We start from the raw sequence: 17,595 nt of genomic DNA, 5'->3' as shown, positions 1-17,595 counted from the left end.
TTACCACTAATTATATATTACTTTATACAGTGCATACTCACTTTGAAGCAATAAAGTATAAGCATAAACATGGCCAAATTCAGTAAAATGTAAAATGGTGGCAAAGTGTTTGTGGGTATGCAACATATACTTACAACATTGAGTGAATACAATAGCACAGACTGTAATGTGTTTTTCGTCATAAGACGAATGTTTTAAGTAGAGTTACAAATACAATCACATCTCAAACTCTATACTTGGTCACCATACAACAATTATGTTTCTAGAGGATGGTCTTGTTTACTAAGCAACAACTGTACCCTCAACTGCAAAAGTGTATTTTGTGATCTGCCTCCAACCCAAACAAAGTTGTTCATCTTTTGCTGTTGATTCAAAAACTTGCTTGGCCATTTCTGGAAGCCTTTGGAATAGGTATATTAGGCTTAGAGGTATATTCATCTAGAGGACATACAATTGATCCAATCAAGCTCCTGATCTTCAACTATTTGCAAACTCAAAATTGGCCAATTTGCTCCTACTAGTCTTCTAGATGTCTAGGTATTTTATTTTTGTGGATGTCATTTTTAGCTAATTTTGAATGCTTGCAACTTGATCTTATGTCAGGAAGAAATGTAATATCTCCGACTGATTTATATTTATGTTAAATAATGACACTTTCTCAAACTGTTCGAATACAGATATCAATGCTGGCAAGGATTCTCCTTACTGCTCTCCCTTTGTTCTAGGGTCCTTTCCTCCAGGGGCACTTACAGATCTCTTTTATTGAGGCCTCTCCTTGCAGGACACTGTTGCTACAATTCAGATCTTCCGCTGTCATCCCTTCAGGTGGGGACACCCCAAGGCCTTTAACTGTGGGAGTGACGCAAACAGGCCCACAGGTATCACAAAGCTCTAATAACATCTTCAATGGAAGTGTCCACATAGGGCTTTTGCAAAGGTGAAGGACCAAATAAAATCATGTAGTAAACAAAAACCTAAACAGTTGTGACAACATGTAAAGAGAAAACAATATATTCACACTATGAAAGAAAGAGAAGAAATCAGACCTAATAAACTGGTTTGTTCGTTCACATACCTTCCAAATGCAGCCACATTAGTCTTCCCTTCACTTTGGTGACTGAGGCAACACAAAGTTCTGCCGGATTCCTTGGATTCACCGCTTCCAACTTCATGTTTTTAGCAAATCCACGAGAGTTTGACGTCTGAAAGAGGTCAAAAAGTCCCACTTTAATTTATTTTCTAAATCTGTTGTATGATAATGGCAGCTTAGCTGCTCCAGAAACTGGCCTTGGAATTCCACATGAAACTTCTGCTCTCACCTCTTATTAGCAAATATATAATTGGCCAGTTGTCGAAAAGACAATGCTTACATTTCTCCTATTTCAGAATGGACTATGAAAGATTACATTCAGAAGAGATCACCATCAAACCACTGAATTTGACCGTTCTGGCTGCTGTACATGCTTGTTAATGTTACATACAAATATACTACAGGCATTCATAAAGACCCTCGCCTGCCTCAAAATACAATTTTGAAGTATGGACACGATTGTAGCTTCCAAATTATCAGCACAGTTTTAATCTGCTTATCCTGCTGCAGTTATTCTCCGTTTTCTGCTTACTAGGAATATCCCGCTCAGGCTTACATGATAAAGCACATATTTGTCATGCGTTTTCTCGGAGTTCCTGCTTTATCCGATGATCACAGTTCTCCCAAAAAAATTTGAGTAAAATGTCATGTACTATGATTCTCTTCGGCTTTTCATTGTGATTCAATGTTGCTTCCATGGACCTCAAGTCAAAAAAGTGACTCTTCATTGTATGCATTATGTTATCCAGCCAGGAGCCATTGCCAAGGAAAACTGCTTTACTGAAAATGGCGAAGCTGTACAGATACTTCTTATCCTAGGCAGTAAAGTGCAGTGAGTAACATCTTAAGAGTCATAATAAGTAATTACAAAGTGTGACAAGACTACTTTGGTGTTAATGTCTGAGTACAAAATGACTATTGGGAAATAAGTCAACTATAATATGCATTTATTAAAAGTGCTGAGCACCAAAAACCGCAGGTACTTGGATGAACTTCAGAAATTAACAATAGATAAGAATGGAGATTTAAAGTAAATGTAAAGTACATACACTCCTGCAGTATGAGAAATTGGGTTTTGGTTGACTGGGATGTTAGACCCAGTCAAGCAACTGCCACAATCCCTGTCAGGGTGAACCACTAAAGTCACTGAATTCACTTGTGCTTAACCCTGGGAAGTTTGGCACAAAAAGCAAGCAGGCTTAACTTAGAAGCAATGTATAACGTATTTATGCAGCACACAAGCAGCAGGGCAGGCCTTTGAGGGTTCAAGGTAGACTGCAGGCAACAAAGCAGTCTTTCTAGGTGCAGCACAGCATCAGGCAACCCTCGGAGTCCTTCCACAGGTCTAGAAAGTGAACTTGGTGCTTCTTTGTAGTTGGGAGAATAAGGGTTTCTCTTGGAAGTGTTTGGAATTTCTTGACTCCAGGCTGGCTTAAGAGGCAATGTGGAGGTGAGAAACCCTTTGTGTGAAGGCAGAGCACAGCCTATTCAATTGCAAGTGGGGCTGTGCCCAGCTCCGCCCCCATCCCGCCAGCAGATGGTCCATTCAGGCATACCTTATCTCTCGCTTGTGATACTGTCTGGGAAGAATTTGCAAAGCACAATTATCAGTTACACCCAGTCTTGTGGCAAATGGGAGGCTGCAGACACGTAAATGGCTAAGGGCAAAAAATGCCAACTTTCTAAAAGTACGTCCAAAAAAAGAAGCGTGGCTTATGCCTCCATCCGTCGCACTGCTTGGTGCAGGACTTTTTCCTCACAATAGGCTACTTCTCTTGTAGTACTCCAAATGTAATCCAAGTGGTGAACCAATAACTATCAAAACCTGATTTCTGAATTAATCCAGGAGTTCTCAATCACTTAGAAGACAGCATGATTCCACCATGATTCTTTATTTAACATTTTCAAATGCCTTCTGCTCGCCCATCCGGGCTAACAACAGTGACACGTGTAGATGAACCATTCACAGCAAGTAGGCTCATTTTTTGGGACGTTCTTTAACATTTCCGTGATTAATGGGATAGGTTATGGTATCTGCTTGCACGCAATTATCTAGGTATATGCATTAACAAACAAAGGGCCATATGCATGAACACATTTTCCTACAAACACAAAATGGGAAAAACCCTTTGCTGCATCTAGCACAAAGTCGCTTAAGGAAAGGAGTGCATTATTTTCATTTCTCTTTTTGCACAGCAACTTTCTAAAAGTGGTATTTTCCCATCCATTCAATATCTTTATTTCGGTCTCAAGGACCATAAAACTACAGTTCATAACAATATAAAAAAGACAAAACACACACTTAAATCATGGATAGTACACCATCATAGAACTACTGTGTATGCCAACGTATAGAAAGAAAACTGTACGTTTAAAGATGAGTGAACCGGATTTGAACTACATGTTTGAAATTTTATTTAAAATCTGAAAAGAGAATTTTTTATTACAATTTCACAGATACCAAACATGAAATGCTGATCTGTCTCCAATCAAAAGTTAGCACTTTTTAGATGTAATAAGGCAAACCAATGTAAACAAAGGGACAGGTACTCTTCACTGTAATGAAAAACGAATGTAGGAGTTTTTCACTACCAGGACATGTAAAGCTTAAAACCACATGTCCAAACTTTTAATTATATTGCACCCTGCCCTATGTGCTTCCTAGGGCCTACCTTAGGGGTGACATATGCAATAAAAGGGGAGTTTAAGGCTTGGCAAGGAGGTTACATTGCAAAGTCAAACTAGCAGTTTAGGCTGCAATGGCAGACCGGGACATGTTTTAAGGGGCTACTCAAGTGTGTGGCACAATATTTGCTGCAGGCATGCTAGTAGCATTTAACTTACAGGCCCTGGATATTTAATATATCACTCTGCAAGGGATAAATAAATTAAATATGGCAATCAGGTGTAAACCAATGTAACCATGTTTGGTGGAGTGAGCAGAAGCACTTTAGCACTGGTTAGCAGTGGTAAAGTGGAGAGTTCTAAGACCAACAGAAACAAATAAAAATAAATAGAGAGAAACAGGCAAAGATTTGGAGGGAAGACCACCCTATGGCTGACAAGTCTAACATGCTGTTTATGCGTTTCAGTGGAGAGGGGAGCAATAATAGAAATTATTTATTTCCCCATTTAAAATGAATTCAGTGAAAACTGTGCAAATATACCTCAGCTACACAAATCATGATTGTGCAATATGTACTCTTGCATTACCATTGCATGCAAATAAAATAAAAAAAGGTCCTACTTGGCCCATCCAGCTGTGCAGAGAATCCAATGGCAGCTTAAAGATAATTTTAAAATCTAGGAGGCTTAAGGACGGCACTCTTAGAGTCAGACCATCTCAATTATTAAAAAAAGAAAAGATAATCGGGAAAAGGGGACAAAATACAGTCCGGCCTGTACTAGAGTCCTGACAAAATCATTACAAATGCCTGCTGCATTGAAACAAATACCAAAAAGGTTACATTTGCTATAGAATTAATGTATCTATTAAAGTTCTTAATCTGACAAAAAGTGTTATGATTTAGTGTACCGTCAGATATAAAATTGTCCTACACCCATTTCAAAAGAATTTTCTAGTAGGCAGAGAGATATACCAAACAGCATGAGGTAAGAGATATGTATTCCTCCTGATGTATCCAAGATGTGATTGACAAAGCCTCTAAACAGTGGCGGAAGAAGTGCTTACTCACATAAATGAATGCCTAAACGAGCCTGACCCAAATCCTACTCTGTTTATTCATAAAATGTCATCTTCCTCAAGGCTTTGAAGACAGACCTAGGCAATCATTGGCAAAGCGTTGACAATGTTGAGCAAGCAATGAGAATGACTTTGTCAGTGCCTGACTGGCCATGTTATAAGTTTAAAAAGCAATAGAAATATTGCTTTCGATACTTTCTATTTCGTCATGGTATTGCTTGTTGTGATGTGAATTGATTTGTGAATGCATTCATGCAATGTAAGCTGAATCACTCAATGAGATGACAATCTTTAAATTATAGAAAATAATGTTTACATACATATGGTACTTATATAGCACGGCTTATCACCTGTGAGGGTATCCAGGTGCTGGGCTGCGGGTTTCATTCGAAGAGCCAGGTCTTGATTATCTTCCTGAAGTCTGTAAGCGAGGGTGATGTTCAGAGGTGGAGGGGGAAGGTGTTTCAGGACTTTGCGGTGAGGTGGGAAAAGAAGCGTTCTCTGGAGCGGCAGCAGTGCATACGCAGGGTCAGTGCAAGGGTGAGGGGAGTGGAGAAGATATTTCTGGATGGTTGGTGGAAGTTCAGTTGATGGTTCATGTATGCAGGTCATTGGCCAATGGAGCACTTTGTAGACGTGGGTCAGTAGCTCGAACTGGCATCTTTTCTGGATGGGGAACCAGTGGATGTCTCAGGTGCTGGGTGATGTGGATCCTTTTGGGAAGGTTGAGGACAGTCTGGCTACTGCATTCTGTATAGTCTGTAGTCTTCCATTAAGTTCGCTGGTGGTGCCTGAATAGAGTGCTATGCCATAGTCAAGATGGCTGGTGATGAGGGCCTGTCTCACTGTTTTTCTGGTGCTGATAGGTAGCCATTTAAAAATTCTGCGGCGCTTGCAGAGAAATGCAGAGAATGGAAGCAAGCTGAGGACACGGCGTTGACCTGTCGTTTCATGGAGAGTTCACTGTCCAGGATGATGCTGAGGTTCCGGGTATGATCTTTCAGTGTGGGGGTGGGTTTGAGTTCAATGTTTTCTGTACATTTAACATGGTCAGTTACTGCTATTGATTTTGTCAAATCTGTTTGAGTTTAAAAGCCTCCAGCAATGTCAAAGTGAATAGTGGCTACATTCATGGAGAAAAGCAGAACGAGACAGTGTAATGGAACAACATCCTGGGGATCTCAAGTCCAAAATCCTGTGCTTGACGTACCGCAGAGAAGCTTCGAGAGGGAGGGTTGTAGAAGAGAGCAGGCTAAGAAAAACATTCAGGGGATCACTAATCCTGCCATCCACTGATGAAGAGCGCCATAGGAAGGGCAGGAGAGGAAGTAGTTTCATGATGTAAACAGCAAAAAGCTACACCCTAGCCAATCAAAAACAAGGACAAACAAGCTACATACTAGGGGAGGGACAAACAAGGAACAGAGAGGTAAACCAATACAACCAGGGAACTGTCATTGCCAAGTAAGCTTTCTAATAATGAGCAACGGCTGACTGTGTAGGTTTGTGTACAATGCTATATGGAACAGACAGCTGGAGCTATCAGTGTAGAGACTGCGGAAGGAACAGACTCTTAAATCTGTTGTAGAAAAATATGAAATCACCAATGTGTTCACTTGTAAGGCTAATGAAATTTGAGGGTCAGTTAATGCGACCGTTATTATAAATGGGAATGTGAGGGACTAAAGGTCTAAGAAAAGAGGGCCTAGTTTAGGATTCTTTAAAAAATAACCAGTTCAGACTTAACGGACTACATTTCAACCAATGTGTGATTATCCGTAGAATGCATGGTGTGAAGTAATTTCCTTTTTCAGAAAGCTGGAGGAAAGACGTTGGTGCTTTTTCACCTGAAATGAAATCTATATGTTGTGAGTGTAGAAGGTAAATCCAAAGGAATAGACCATGCTTAATTTGTAAAAGAAAGAGTGCTGGTGCCCAAAGCTCTTCTCAGAAGCTCAGGGCCAGCACTATTACATGTTGGCACGCTGAATACTACAGCTGTGTAGTCTTGAAATTCACATGATGCCTCTGTAATCAACTACTAGGCCCTGCCTATCCCTTTAGCTCACTTTTGTGGGTTCCTACTTTCTCCCTACCTTTTTCACATTTCATCAGTCTTTTTCTTCCTCCTCTTCTCTCTTTTCTGTGATTTTCCGTTTGTTGCTCTATGGAAATGTACAGTGGAGTAACAATAAGAGCTGGTCCACAATAATGAGTGCCAGTGGTACCCACCATCAACCACTGGGAATAGCTCAATAAAGCCAAGATTAAATCGTTTGGGTGATGTAAAGAGCCCTGGGAGCAGAAGCATGAAAAGCCGCCACTTGCTTTCACCCAGTGATGAAGGAATACATCCTGTTGTGTTAAAGGCTCCTGGTGGCATGTTAATCCAAGTCTTTAAATGGTTTGGTGCTTTATGGTTCAATTTTATTAATGTCCATTAAAGTTCCTTAGCCAACTCCGCTCTCTCATTGCCAGCCACTTACATCCCCATGGAGCTCTAAGTGTACTTTTATACTCAAATTTGCTAAGTTAGTTTACGAGGGCGGCAGCCCTTCATCACGCCAGTGGTTAAAAATATATTTTCAGTTTTTCGAAGGTCCTTGATAAAGGGATTCTGCACAAAAGTTCATCATTCAGGGGAATCTGAGCTGTTTTATTGTGCTATGGAGAGAAACGGGCACTGTTTCGCTGCTGAAATATAAAGAATGTATGTATGCATCATTATTTGGTAATGGAAGAAAATGAGCGGTTTGACTCAGCTCGAAAATAAGCAAGAAATATTCTGTTCATTGACGGAAGGAAAGGGGAGCTGTTTGCTCAAGAAATCGAATGCATGTGCTCTCCATATTCCGTAACAGAACAGTATAGAACTGTTGTGCTCCAGTTTAGGAAATGGATGCGAAGTCCTTTGTTGTGCTAACGGCATAGGCAGTGTTTCGGCCCTGTAATAGAAAGGAGAATGTGGTAATATATTCAATTGTGGAAATGGAAGTCCAATGTTTTATCAGGTAATGGAATGGAAAGTGCAATGCTGTGTTCCATAAATGGGCAGAAAGTGCACGTTTGGAAATCAATGGAAAGGTAAGTGTGCTATTTTGTTCCGGTAATAGAAAGTACTGTACGCTGGTCTGACCCCGTAATAGAAAATAATCTACGCTGTCAATCAATAATGGAAAGAAATGTGCACTGTGGAGCTAGCGCCAGTGACCTCCCTTACTCATATGACAGTTCAATTCATCATAATACGCACAAGTGTCAGAAATGTGTTATACACGCATATGTAACATAGCATAACAAAGTGGATCAATTATTTAAACATTTTTGGGGGTCCTATGATCCCTCTTCCTTTAAAGACTGCTACATCCCATGTTATAAATCATGAACATGTCCCTGCCCACCACTCCATCTCCCCTCATGGCCAGATGCACGAGACATTGAAACTCATGTCTCAGACCAAGAGGGTGCTGCAACTCTAGTCTTCTGTCCGATTACAAGAGGAGGTTCATGAATCCCCATATGGCTGTCGCCACAAAATGTTTTAAAACAATCGGACAGACATTTGATAGAGAATGGAAAAAAAATTAAAAAGCTGGCCATTAGTTTACTTAAAACAAAAAGAGACAATAGTGCAACTTTTAAAAAAGAAACATGAAGGACGGACCTGGGTGATTAACTGTGGTCTTAAATGCACCGTGGTGAGCTCACGTAAATAATGAAGGAATGGCATTACACATGATGCAACACATTGCAAGCCAAATTATAGAGCAGGCGAGCATTAAACCAAAAAATGTAGGTCAAAATCCTATCAACAGAGCGTGGTCAACTAGATGTTGAAACCTGAAGACCAGACAGTTAACTGTCTCGTGATCATGATGAGAAGAAACATCCTTGTGCCAGAGTGTGGGAGTGGGGAATATACTGGACTAGGGAGCTTGTGGGCGAGCACCGAAATATGCCCAGGTGTGCTCCAAATATTTGCCAAATGAGTGAGTGAGTTGTTGGCCATCGAAGCCTTAGGTTTGATAAGCAGGTGGTCACCAAAGATTTGGGCAGGCATAGAAATATGCAAGGCGGCTTTGTATTCAACATACAAAGTAGATTTGAGGGCACCAAAGGGATTTCCTTTATTCCAAAACAGCCTCAGGAGCTGGGGAATAACTTCCCCAGCTCCCGAGGCTGTTCTGGGTTTTCACTGAAATGGCAATCAGGGTGCACGGTGCTCTGAGAGCATTTCACTGAAAACAAAAGTACTTTCACTTCCTACGTGCTTGTAGGGCTATCTTAGCCGAGCATGTAGGCAGATGGAAGCACTATCATTGGAATGGTATCCCTCACTAGTGGATACCTGCTTCGGAATTGCCACAGGAGTGTGATCGCCAAGCAGGGATGCACCCACTAGGCACCAGGGAGGGGGGAGCAGCCCTTGGGCAAGGGCTTTTGCTCTCCGCAACGTTTCTGGCAATATTAATTCTATTTGGGGGACAGAAAGCCCAGTAGTAAGCCAGAGGCAATTTTGTTTTTTATAGCCCAGGGGTGAGGGCTCCCCCGAATGGGCATGCCAATGATTCTACCCCCAAAATAAATTGCCGCAGTCTTTCTGCCCTCCTGGGAGGCCGATGGGGCAATAGCCATGGATCTGCCCTTCAGCACACCAGGCACCAGGGACTATTTTTTTATTCATAGGGGTGGGGGCTTTCAAGAATGGAAATGCCAATGCCCCCACCCTCCCAAAAAAACTTGCCACAGTCTTTTGCCAAGCCCCCAGGAGGCAGATGGGGGCAATAGCCTATGATCTGCCCCATTGGAGGGCAGAAAGCCCACTAGACTCCAGGGATTATGTTTTTTCACACATAGGGGTGGGCACTGTCCAGAATGGGCATGCCAATGGCCCCACCACCAAATACAAATGGACAGTCATTCTGCCCCCCTGGAGGGCATGTGAGGGTTATCACCCTAATATGCCCCCTGGGGGCACAAAGCCGACTAGACAATAGGGATTTTTTAAAATAAAAGCGGGGTTGTGGCTGCCCACAATGCGCTTAGCCATTCCCCTATCCCATATAGATGGGGAACAAAGTTTTCCTGCCTCCCCTAGGTGGTGAGTGAGGCAATAGCCCAAGATCTGTCCCCCGGGGGGCAGAGAGCCTACGAGGCATAAGGGACTATTTTTTTTCTTAGGGTGGGGGCTACCCAGAAAGGGCATGTCAATCCCTCTACCACCCACCAAATAAAACTGGACAAGGGGAACATTGGGTGGTAGGATATTTGTCCCAGAGCAGTGATCCAAGGCAGAAATGTAAGGAACATTTGATTTCTTTTGCTAAATTTGAGATTTGCAAGGGATTCTTGGTAGGATAAAATTGGCAGATCCACACATGTAGGTTTCCCTACATGGCCACCGAGCCTGGGACCAAAAACGCAGGTGACTCCATCACAAAACCAAGACTTTTTGTGATCAATAATTTTGAAGTATCCACACTATGTTTTGGGCTGTTTCCTGTCCCAGACACTAGGCCTACCCACACAAGTGAGGTACTATTGTTATCAGGAGACTTTGGGGAAATGCAGGGTGGGTGGAAGTTTGTGGCTCCCCACAGATTCCAGAACTTTCCATCACAAAAATCGGAGGATAATATTTATTTTTATACAAAGTTTGAGGTTTGCAAGGGATTCTGGGTAACAGAAACTAGTGAGAGACACACAAGTCACCTCATCCTAGATTACCCTGGGTGTGAAGTTTTAAAAAATGTAAACGTTTGCTAGGTTTTACTAGGTGCCGGCTGAGCTAGGCTCCCAAATCCACAACTAGGCACATTGTGAAAAAAGGGTCAGTTTTCACTCGAAAAAAATGTGATGTGATGTGATGTTCCCATGGACTGATTTGCATGTCTGAACTGGGGTGGCGGAGTGAGCTAAAGAATGATGATGGATTAAACCCAGATCAGTTGACTGGGGGTGAGTGCTTGCAATGTTCAACACTTCGTCCATCATCCCCTTTGGTTTTGCATTGTTCGCCCTAAGTTGGCAGGGTATGCCCAGACGTGGGCCCCTTGCTCACTTTGCCACAGGATTCAAGCTAGCCTGGCTGATGACGGCTGATTAGCCAGAAACCGGTCCCAGGATGCTTGTTGACGGTCCAGGGAAGACATGGCTTGGCAGTTTGGGCTGGACTGTTCCCATGAGTCACAGGGTCAGTCTGATTTCCATATGGCCATGTCTGAACTTGGGTGGCGGAGTGAGCTAAAGAATGATGATGGATTAAACCCAGATCAGTTGACTGGGGTTAAGTGCTTGCAATGTTCAACACTCCATCCATCATCCCCTTTGGTTTCACATTGCTTTATAGGCCATTTCCTGTTGCAGGCACTAGGCCTACCCACACAAGTGATATACCATTTGTATTGGGAGACTTAGGGGACTAGAAAATAGTAGAACAAGTGTTATTATACATTGACTTTCTTTGCATTTCTGCCTCCCAAATGTAAGACAATGTGTAAAAAAATAAGTCATTTTGAAAAATGTCCTCTAATTCACATGCTAGTATGGGTACCCACAATTTCGGAGATGTGCAAATAACCACTGCTTCTAAACTCTATATTTTGTTACCATTTTGGAAATATACAGGTTTCCTTTATACCTACTTTTCACTCTTCATATGTTACCAAATAATTTGCTATATACCCAGTACACAATGAAAAACCATTGCAAGACACAGCTCAGTTACTGGGCCTGGGTATCTCAGGTTCTTGGTGAACCTAGAAGTCCTGCATATCCCCGCAACTAGAAGGGTGTAGCAGATCTAACAGTGTATAGCTTTAAAAAATTTGCCAAACTTAGTAGAATTTACAGATGAAAATGTTGCCCCAATGGCTGTTCTTGTCAATTCAATTTCAATGTTTTTTAAAGCAACTGTTAGTCTCTGTAGGAAAATCTTGAAGGCTCTACACAAAGGACACCTTGCTGAATTCAGAAGTATGTCTACTTTTCAGAAATGTATCGTTTTTCAGGGTTTTCTGACATAAGTCTCCCTGTTCCTGAATGTTGGGAAGATTGGGGTTATTACCCCCGATCTGGCCCCCCGGTTTCAGAAAGCTCACTACACACCAGGGATTTTTTGCTTTGAATGTGTAAGGGTGGGGGCTGCCCAAAATCGGCACATCAATATCCCTATCCCCCCAAACAAAAAAGGGCATTCTTTCTGTCTGTCCTGGATGGCAGATGGGGATTATTACCACCGATCTGCACCTGGGGCAGAAAGCCCACGAGACACCAGGATTTTTTTTTATAGGGGAGGGGGCCGCACATAATGTGTGATGCCAATGTACCCCCAGCCCCCCAAAATAGACATAGTCTTTATGCCCTCCTGGGGGAAGATGGGGCAATAGCCCCTGATCTGCCCCCGGGGTCTGAAAGCCCACTAGTGACAAGGAGGAGCAGCACACAAAAAAGTAGTACAAATAGGTTATGTCCCAGTAAAATGCCAAAACTGTGTAGAAAATGTTGGTTTTCTGACAAAAGTCTGCCTGTTCTTGAAAGCTGGAAAGATGGTTTTTGCACCGCAAACCCTTTGTTGATATCATTCACAGAGAAAAAAAATGACTCTTTCTTCTGCAGCACTTTTTCCCATTTTTCCCTAAAAACCCAAAGATGTGCTGTATTTTGCCTAATTTCTTAATCCCCTCCAAGTGAATCCACAAACCCCAGTTACCTTTAGAATTCTCAGAATATTAGAAGAAAAGGATGCCAAATTGGTGTGTATACCTTATGTGGACAAAAGGTTATGGGGGCCTAAGCCCAAACTGCCCAAATAGCCAAAAAAGGGTGAGGCAGGGGAGGCCTGGCAGCAAAAGGGTTAACCCTAAAATGCAGCTTCTGCAACCAATAAAGACTGAACAGATTTACCGTCAGCTAATCCCCTTTTTACCAATTGCTTTGTTTTTGTTGTTGTTGTTTTTTTTTGTCCTCATACATGCCACCAGGAAATACTTGCTCTAGACGGGATCTCTCTGTGCCTTTCACACACATAAAACTTGGTTTCCGCCCCTGGAGTATGTGTGCGGCATACAGGGTTCACCCAGAGGTAGGCTGTCTCCTTGTCCAACTCCTGTTTACCTCGATGGACCGTCATAGATACCAGGGAGGACCGGACCACAAACCTCTGGCATAATCATTGGACAGCAGTTATTTCTTTGACCAGACTTCTAGTGCAGACCAGATTTTATTAGCACTCGCACCGCCACAAGCCATATCTGACTGGCTGATCATGATGATATTTGTTAGTCAGTCAGCGAATGTAGGTGGGGCCTCCGCCTTCCTCTCTCTACATATTTCTCTCCTGGCAATGACAATCACATAGAACAAAAATTGTGAAGCCACATCATTCATCAGATACCCCGGTGTCAGGCCAAAAAAGACCAATCTAGGACAACATGTGATTGGCGTTAATAAAACCTCCTTTAAGAACCCACAAACTGCAGCCCAATATCTAGCAATCTCTGGGCAGTCTAAAAACATGTGTTGATCATCCGCTGCCGGGAATTTGCATCTTGGACAATAATAGATCTCAGCTGTTATCCTGGATAATTTGGCCGGTGTCCAATATACCCTGTAGGCTGTGAACAGGTGATTTCTTCTGAGGTTTGCTGGTTTGATTATCTTCTGAGACATGGCGAATGCATCGGTCCAGATTCTCTGTACCTCTTCTGCACTCCCGGTTAGAACATTGTCCCAAAGATTCACCAATTCGGATTCCAAGCTGTCTTTTACTCCCACAAGTGTCCTGTACCAGAAGGAGACCTCCCGTTTTCAGACTCTCCCTCTACTGATAAAATCTAGGATCAGGGCATCCTCTCCAGTCCCCCACACTTGTCTTTCCCACCATGCAGACAACTGATAATACTTAAATCTGGTAAGGAACCCGTTAGTTAAATTCACAAAGGACTCCCAGTCCATCAGCCTAGTATTAACACAAAGGTCGCCCCACGTTCTAAAACCTGGCTGCTTTGAGTGGCAATTGATCTAAAAGACATTCCGGGGTGCCAGGGGAATCCCATATTGGGGCCTGTGAATTGCAATAAGATATCCCCAGGGCTCGCCGAATATATCCCCAGTTTTTAAGTGCCGTCTGTAAGGTCTTAAGGCGGACTTTTTTGTAGAATTTTTGGTCCCGGAATTTAAAAAGAAAAAATTCCAGAGCCTGTGGCTGATCACATAGCATAGCCTGAAAGAGACGGCCCTGTGAAGAGGAATCTAACTTGTTAGCAAGTATTCTGAAATTCTTAAAATGAAAGGCATGGCAATATAGGAATAGATCGGGTAGGGCCAGACCTCCCATCTTCAGCCCTCTCCTCAGTTTCTTCCAGGCAATCCTGGGAGATTTTGTAGCCCATATGAACAAACCAATCTTCCCTTGGAGGCTAGCGATATCCTTAGGATTAAATGAGAGCGGGATGGTATTAAACAGGAAAGTTATTTTAGGGAGGATAGTCATTTTGACCAGATTTACTCTCCTGTATATGTTCAAGGGCAGGCTTAACAGTAACTTACTCACATCCTTCACTACTGTATGCCAGCTGGTTTTAGGGGTATCCGGCAGTTTTTGAGTAAGGTATATTCCCAGGTACCTAATTTTTTGTTTAGCCCCCTGTATAGGAATTACGTTGTTCCACCCCATTATGTCTGTTTTCTCTTTATTGATTCTATAACCGGATACCCTTCCAAATTCCTCGGCCAGTTCAAATAACCGGGGAATTGCCTCAACATGATTTGAAGTATATAAGAGGAGGTCGTCTGCATATAGGGCTGTTTTAAGTTGGTTTTAAGTTCCAACTTTCCAATTTTAAAAGGCGAAATAATACTGTCAGTTCTGAGAAGACAAACAAAGGGCTCGATATAAGCATCAAACAATAAAGGGGACAGGGGACACCCCTGCCTGGTACCTCTGGAGATGTTAAACCATTCCGATAAACCACCATTAACTAGGACTTTAGCTCGAGGGCTCTTATATAGGGATTTAACTCCTTCAATAAAGACCGAAGGAAACCCAAACCTAGTCATGGTAGTCCAGAAGTACGCCCAGTTAACCTGGTCGAACGCTTTAGCTGCGTCGATTGCTTTAATGGTAAGTGGCAGCCCTCTCTCCTCCGCAAAATCTATTGCCCCTATCACCTGAAACGTGAGCTCATTGAGCTGCCTCCCTGGTATAAACCCTCTCTGATCTGGGTGTATGATCTTTATAATAATTTTGGCTAGCCTAGTGGCCAGTATCCCAGAAAAGATCTTCAGGTCGGAGTTTAATAATAAAATTGGTCTATAAGACTAAATTTTTTGTGGGTCTTTGTTTTGTTTGGCTATCAATGTAATAGTGGCTTCCAACCAAGAAGGGGGGATGCTATCCCCTTGTAGAAAGATTCTATTAAAAAGTGTCCTGAGCACCGGCACCACTATCTCTATATTTTCAGAATATACCTCGACCGGCAGGCCATCAGGGCCAGCGGCTTTGCCTCTGCTCATCTTCTTGAATTGACAGTTGGGGCAGGTGTCTCAAATTTAACCAAGCATTGACCTCCTCTGCACCAAGGCTAGTGTCTTCTTGATATAAACCCTGCATAAACGCCCTGGCCTCTTCCCTAATCAGCTCGTCCTCTGCTATCGGCATAGCAGATTCCCTCTGCGTTAATGACTTAATATTATTTCTAACCCTCTCAGTCCTTGACTTCCAGGCCAGGAGAGCACCACATTTCTCACCATACTCAAAATTCTTTAATCTACTGACCTCCCACCTTTCCTTAATGATCTTATCATTCCTGGCTTTAAATGCTGCTTGTAATTCCAGCAGTTCTTTCTCCAACTTCGGGATGCTCTCCCTGACTGTCAGTGCTGCCAGCTGTAGTTACAGTTCTTTCTTCTTTATGGCCATAAGGTCGTCAGATTCTCTTTTCCTAATGGTTTTCCTCCGATAACACATCTTTGAACTCAGAAGGCCCTGTAGGTAGGCCTTAAAAGATTCCCAGACTAATTGCTCGGTGGGTGAACCTATATTAAAATTAAAGAAGTCGAGTATTCTTTCTTTTACCTCAGCCTTTACACCTTCATCCAGAAAAAGTGTTCTATCAAGTGTCCATCTGTACTCTGTAGTCCTAGCCCTTAGGTTCGCTAGCAGTTCGACCACTGAATGATCCGAGATACCCACTGGAACATGGGAAACCAATACAATATCCGCAAGCAATGCCTGGTCAGCCAAAAATAGTCTATTCTCGAGTATTGCTTATATTTTTTGCTGTAGAATGAATACTCTCTTATAGCCCCATATTTAGCTCTCCACACATCCTGCAGGTTAAAATCTTTCATAATATTCCCAAGGGCTACTAATGTACTTGTTGGAGCCGAATATTTGGCCTTGGAGGTTCGGTACAGCTCCTTAGCAAAGACCAGATTAAAATCTCCCCCTAATATGACCGGTGCAGTGTACTGTAACAAACTTGCCCCCAGTTTCAAAAGAGGACCAGAATTGTCCTCATTCGGGCCATAGTATACTGCACACGTAAAAGGTAAGCTGCCTATGGAGAGGGCTGCCACTAGCCATCTGCCAGACAGATCTGTGTCCCAATTCTGGACCTTAACCCCCTTGTTTGCCCTAATGATGATTGCTACGCCCCTTGTGCACCCCTTCTGCCTTGAACATAGTACCTCCTGTACCCAACCCTGTTTACCAAAAACTTGTTCGCATGATTTGGCCTCTAAATGGGTTTCCTGCAATAAGTACACATGGGCTTCTGAATTTTTTAGATATTCGCGGACCCTGGATTGTTTCCTTCCTCCCCCTAAGCCATTAACATTCCAGGAGAGGAATTGTATACCAATTAAGCCGCTCATGGCCATGACCTAACCCAAAGCTTCCCTACATCTAGAGCTTTTAAACAAGAGAACAATTTTGCAACGTATGAGGACAATTTTTCCATTTTACCCCCCCCCCGTGAAACCCCCCCGACCCACCCCTGAGGAACCCTCCCTTCATACTGGGCGCTAGTACCGCCTTTAAGGGACCACACCCCAGCGACTAAACCTTTATTCAGGTAGGGCGACATGATTCACCTACTGTAGAAATTATTTATTGTTTATATATATTTCTCTCCCACCCCTTTTTTTTATATATGTTCCTTTTCCTTTCCTCTTTAAATCCTCAAGTCGTGCATATGTGTTCCCCCACCGCCCACTATTTTAAAACCCTCCACCTCATTGTGTTCCCTGAAGCTTATATATATTCTCCTTAACCCATTTCCTCTAATGCTGTTTCATCTGAGACAGGAGGTCATCAACATCTTCTAGTTGACTACAATTGTGCATTTTATTCCTCCACATCACTTTCAGTAAAGCTGGGAACTTCATTTGGACCTGTGCTCCGAGGGATCTTAATTCCGGCATTCTAGAACCAAGCTCCCACTGTCTCTGTGCCATTCGTCCGCCGATGTCTGATCAAATTTGATATGGATTGGCCCAATAGTGGAGAGTGGATCGAGATAGGCACCTACTCAGTATTAATTCCTTGACGCTATAGGTCTGGAAAATTCACAAGAATTTTCCTAGGTGCTTTCGGATCTGGATGTAACTTAAAGGGGTCCCTGTGCACCCTCTGTATTTCTGCCGATCTTTCAGAACTCCATCCCTTAACAATTTACACACAATCCCTTAATATCCTCCATTTCCTCTCCTTCAGGAATCTTCAAGATTCTGAGGTTATTCCTACGGGCTTGCATCTCTAATCTTTCCATGTCCATCATAAGGGCGCGGTTCTGCGTCA

At 42.7% G+C, this 17,595-nt stretch overlaps 1 protein-coding gene across 5 annotated transcripts in view; it reads right to left on the bottom strand.

Annotated features, from left to right (window-relative positions):
* SFMBT2 (Scm like with four mbt domains 2) overlaps positions 1-17,595 on the bottom strand; it is a 1,092,424-nt gene that overhangs the window by 317,933 nt on the left and 756,896 nt on the right. For all 5 annotated transcript variants that reach the window (XM_078677113.1, XM_078677108.1, XM_078677111.1 and 2 more), the window contains one exon: positions 1,076-1,202. In XM_078677113.1, coding sequence (XP_078533239.1) covers positions 1,076-1,202 — 127 coding nt within the window. The remainder of the gene's footprint in view (positions 1-1,075; positions 1,203-17,595) is intronic.

Source organism: Lissotriton helveticus, chromosome 1_1 (genome assembly GCF_964261635.1).
Source record: "Lissotriton helveticus chromosome 1_1, aLisHel1.1, whole genome shotgun sequence".
In the NCBI taxonomy this organism is placed as follows: Eukaryota; Metazoa; Chordata; class Amphibia; order Caudata; family Salamandridae; genus Lissotriton; species Lissotriton helveticus.
This window is presented reverse-complemented; position numbering and strand designations above follow the sequence as displayed.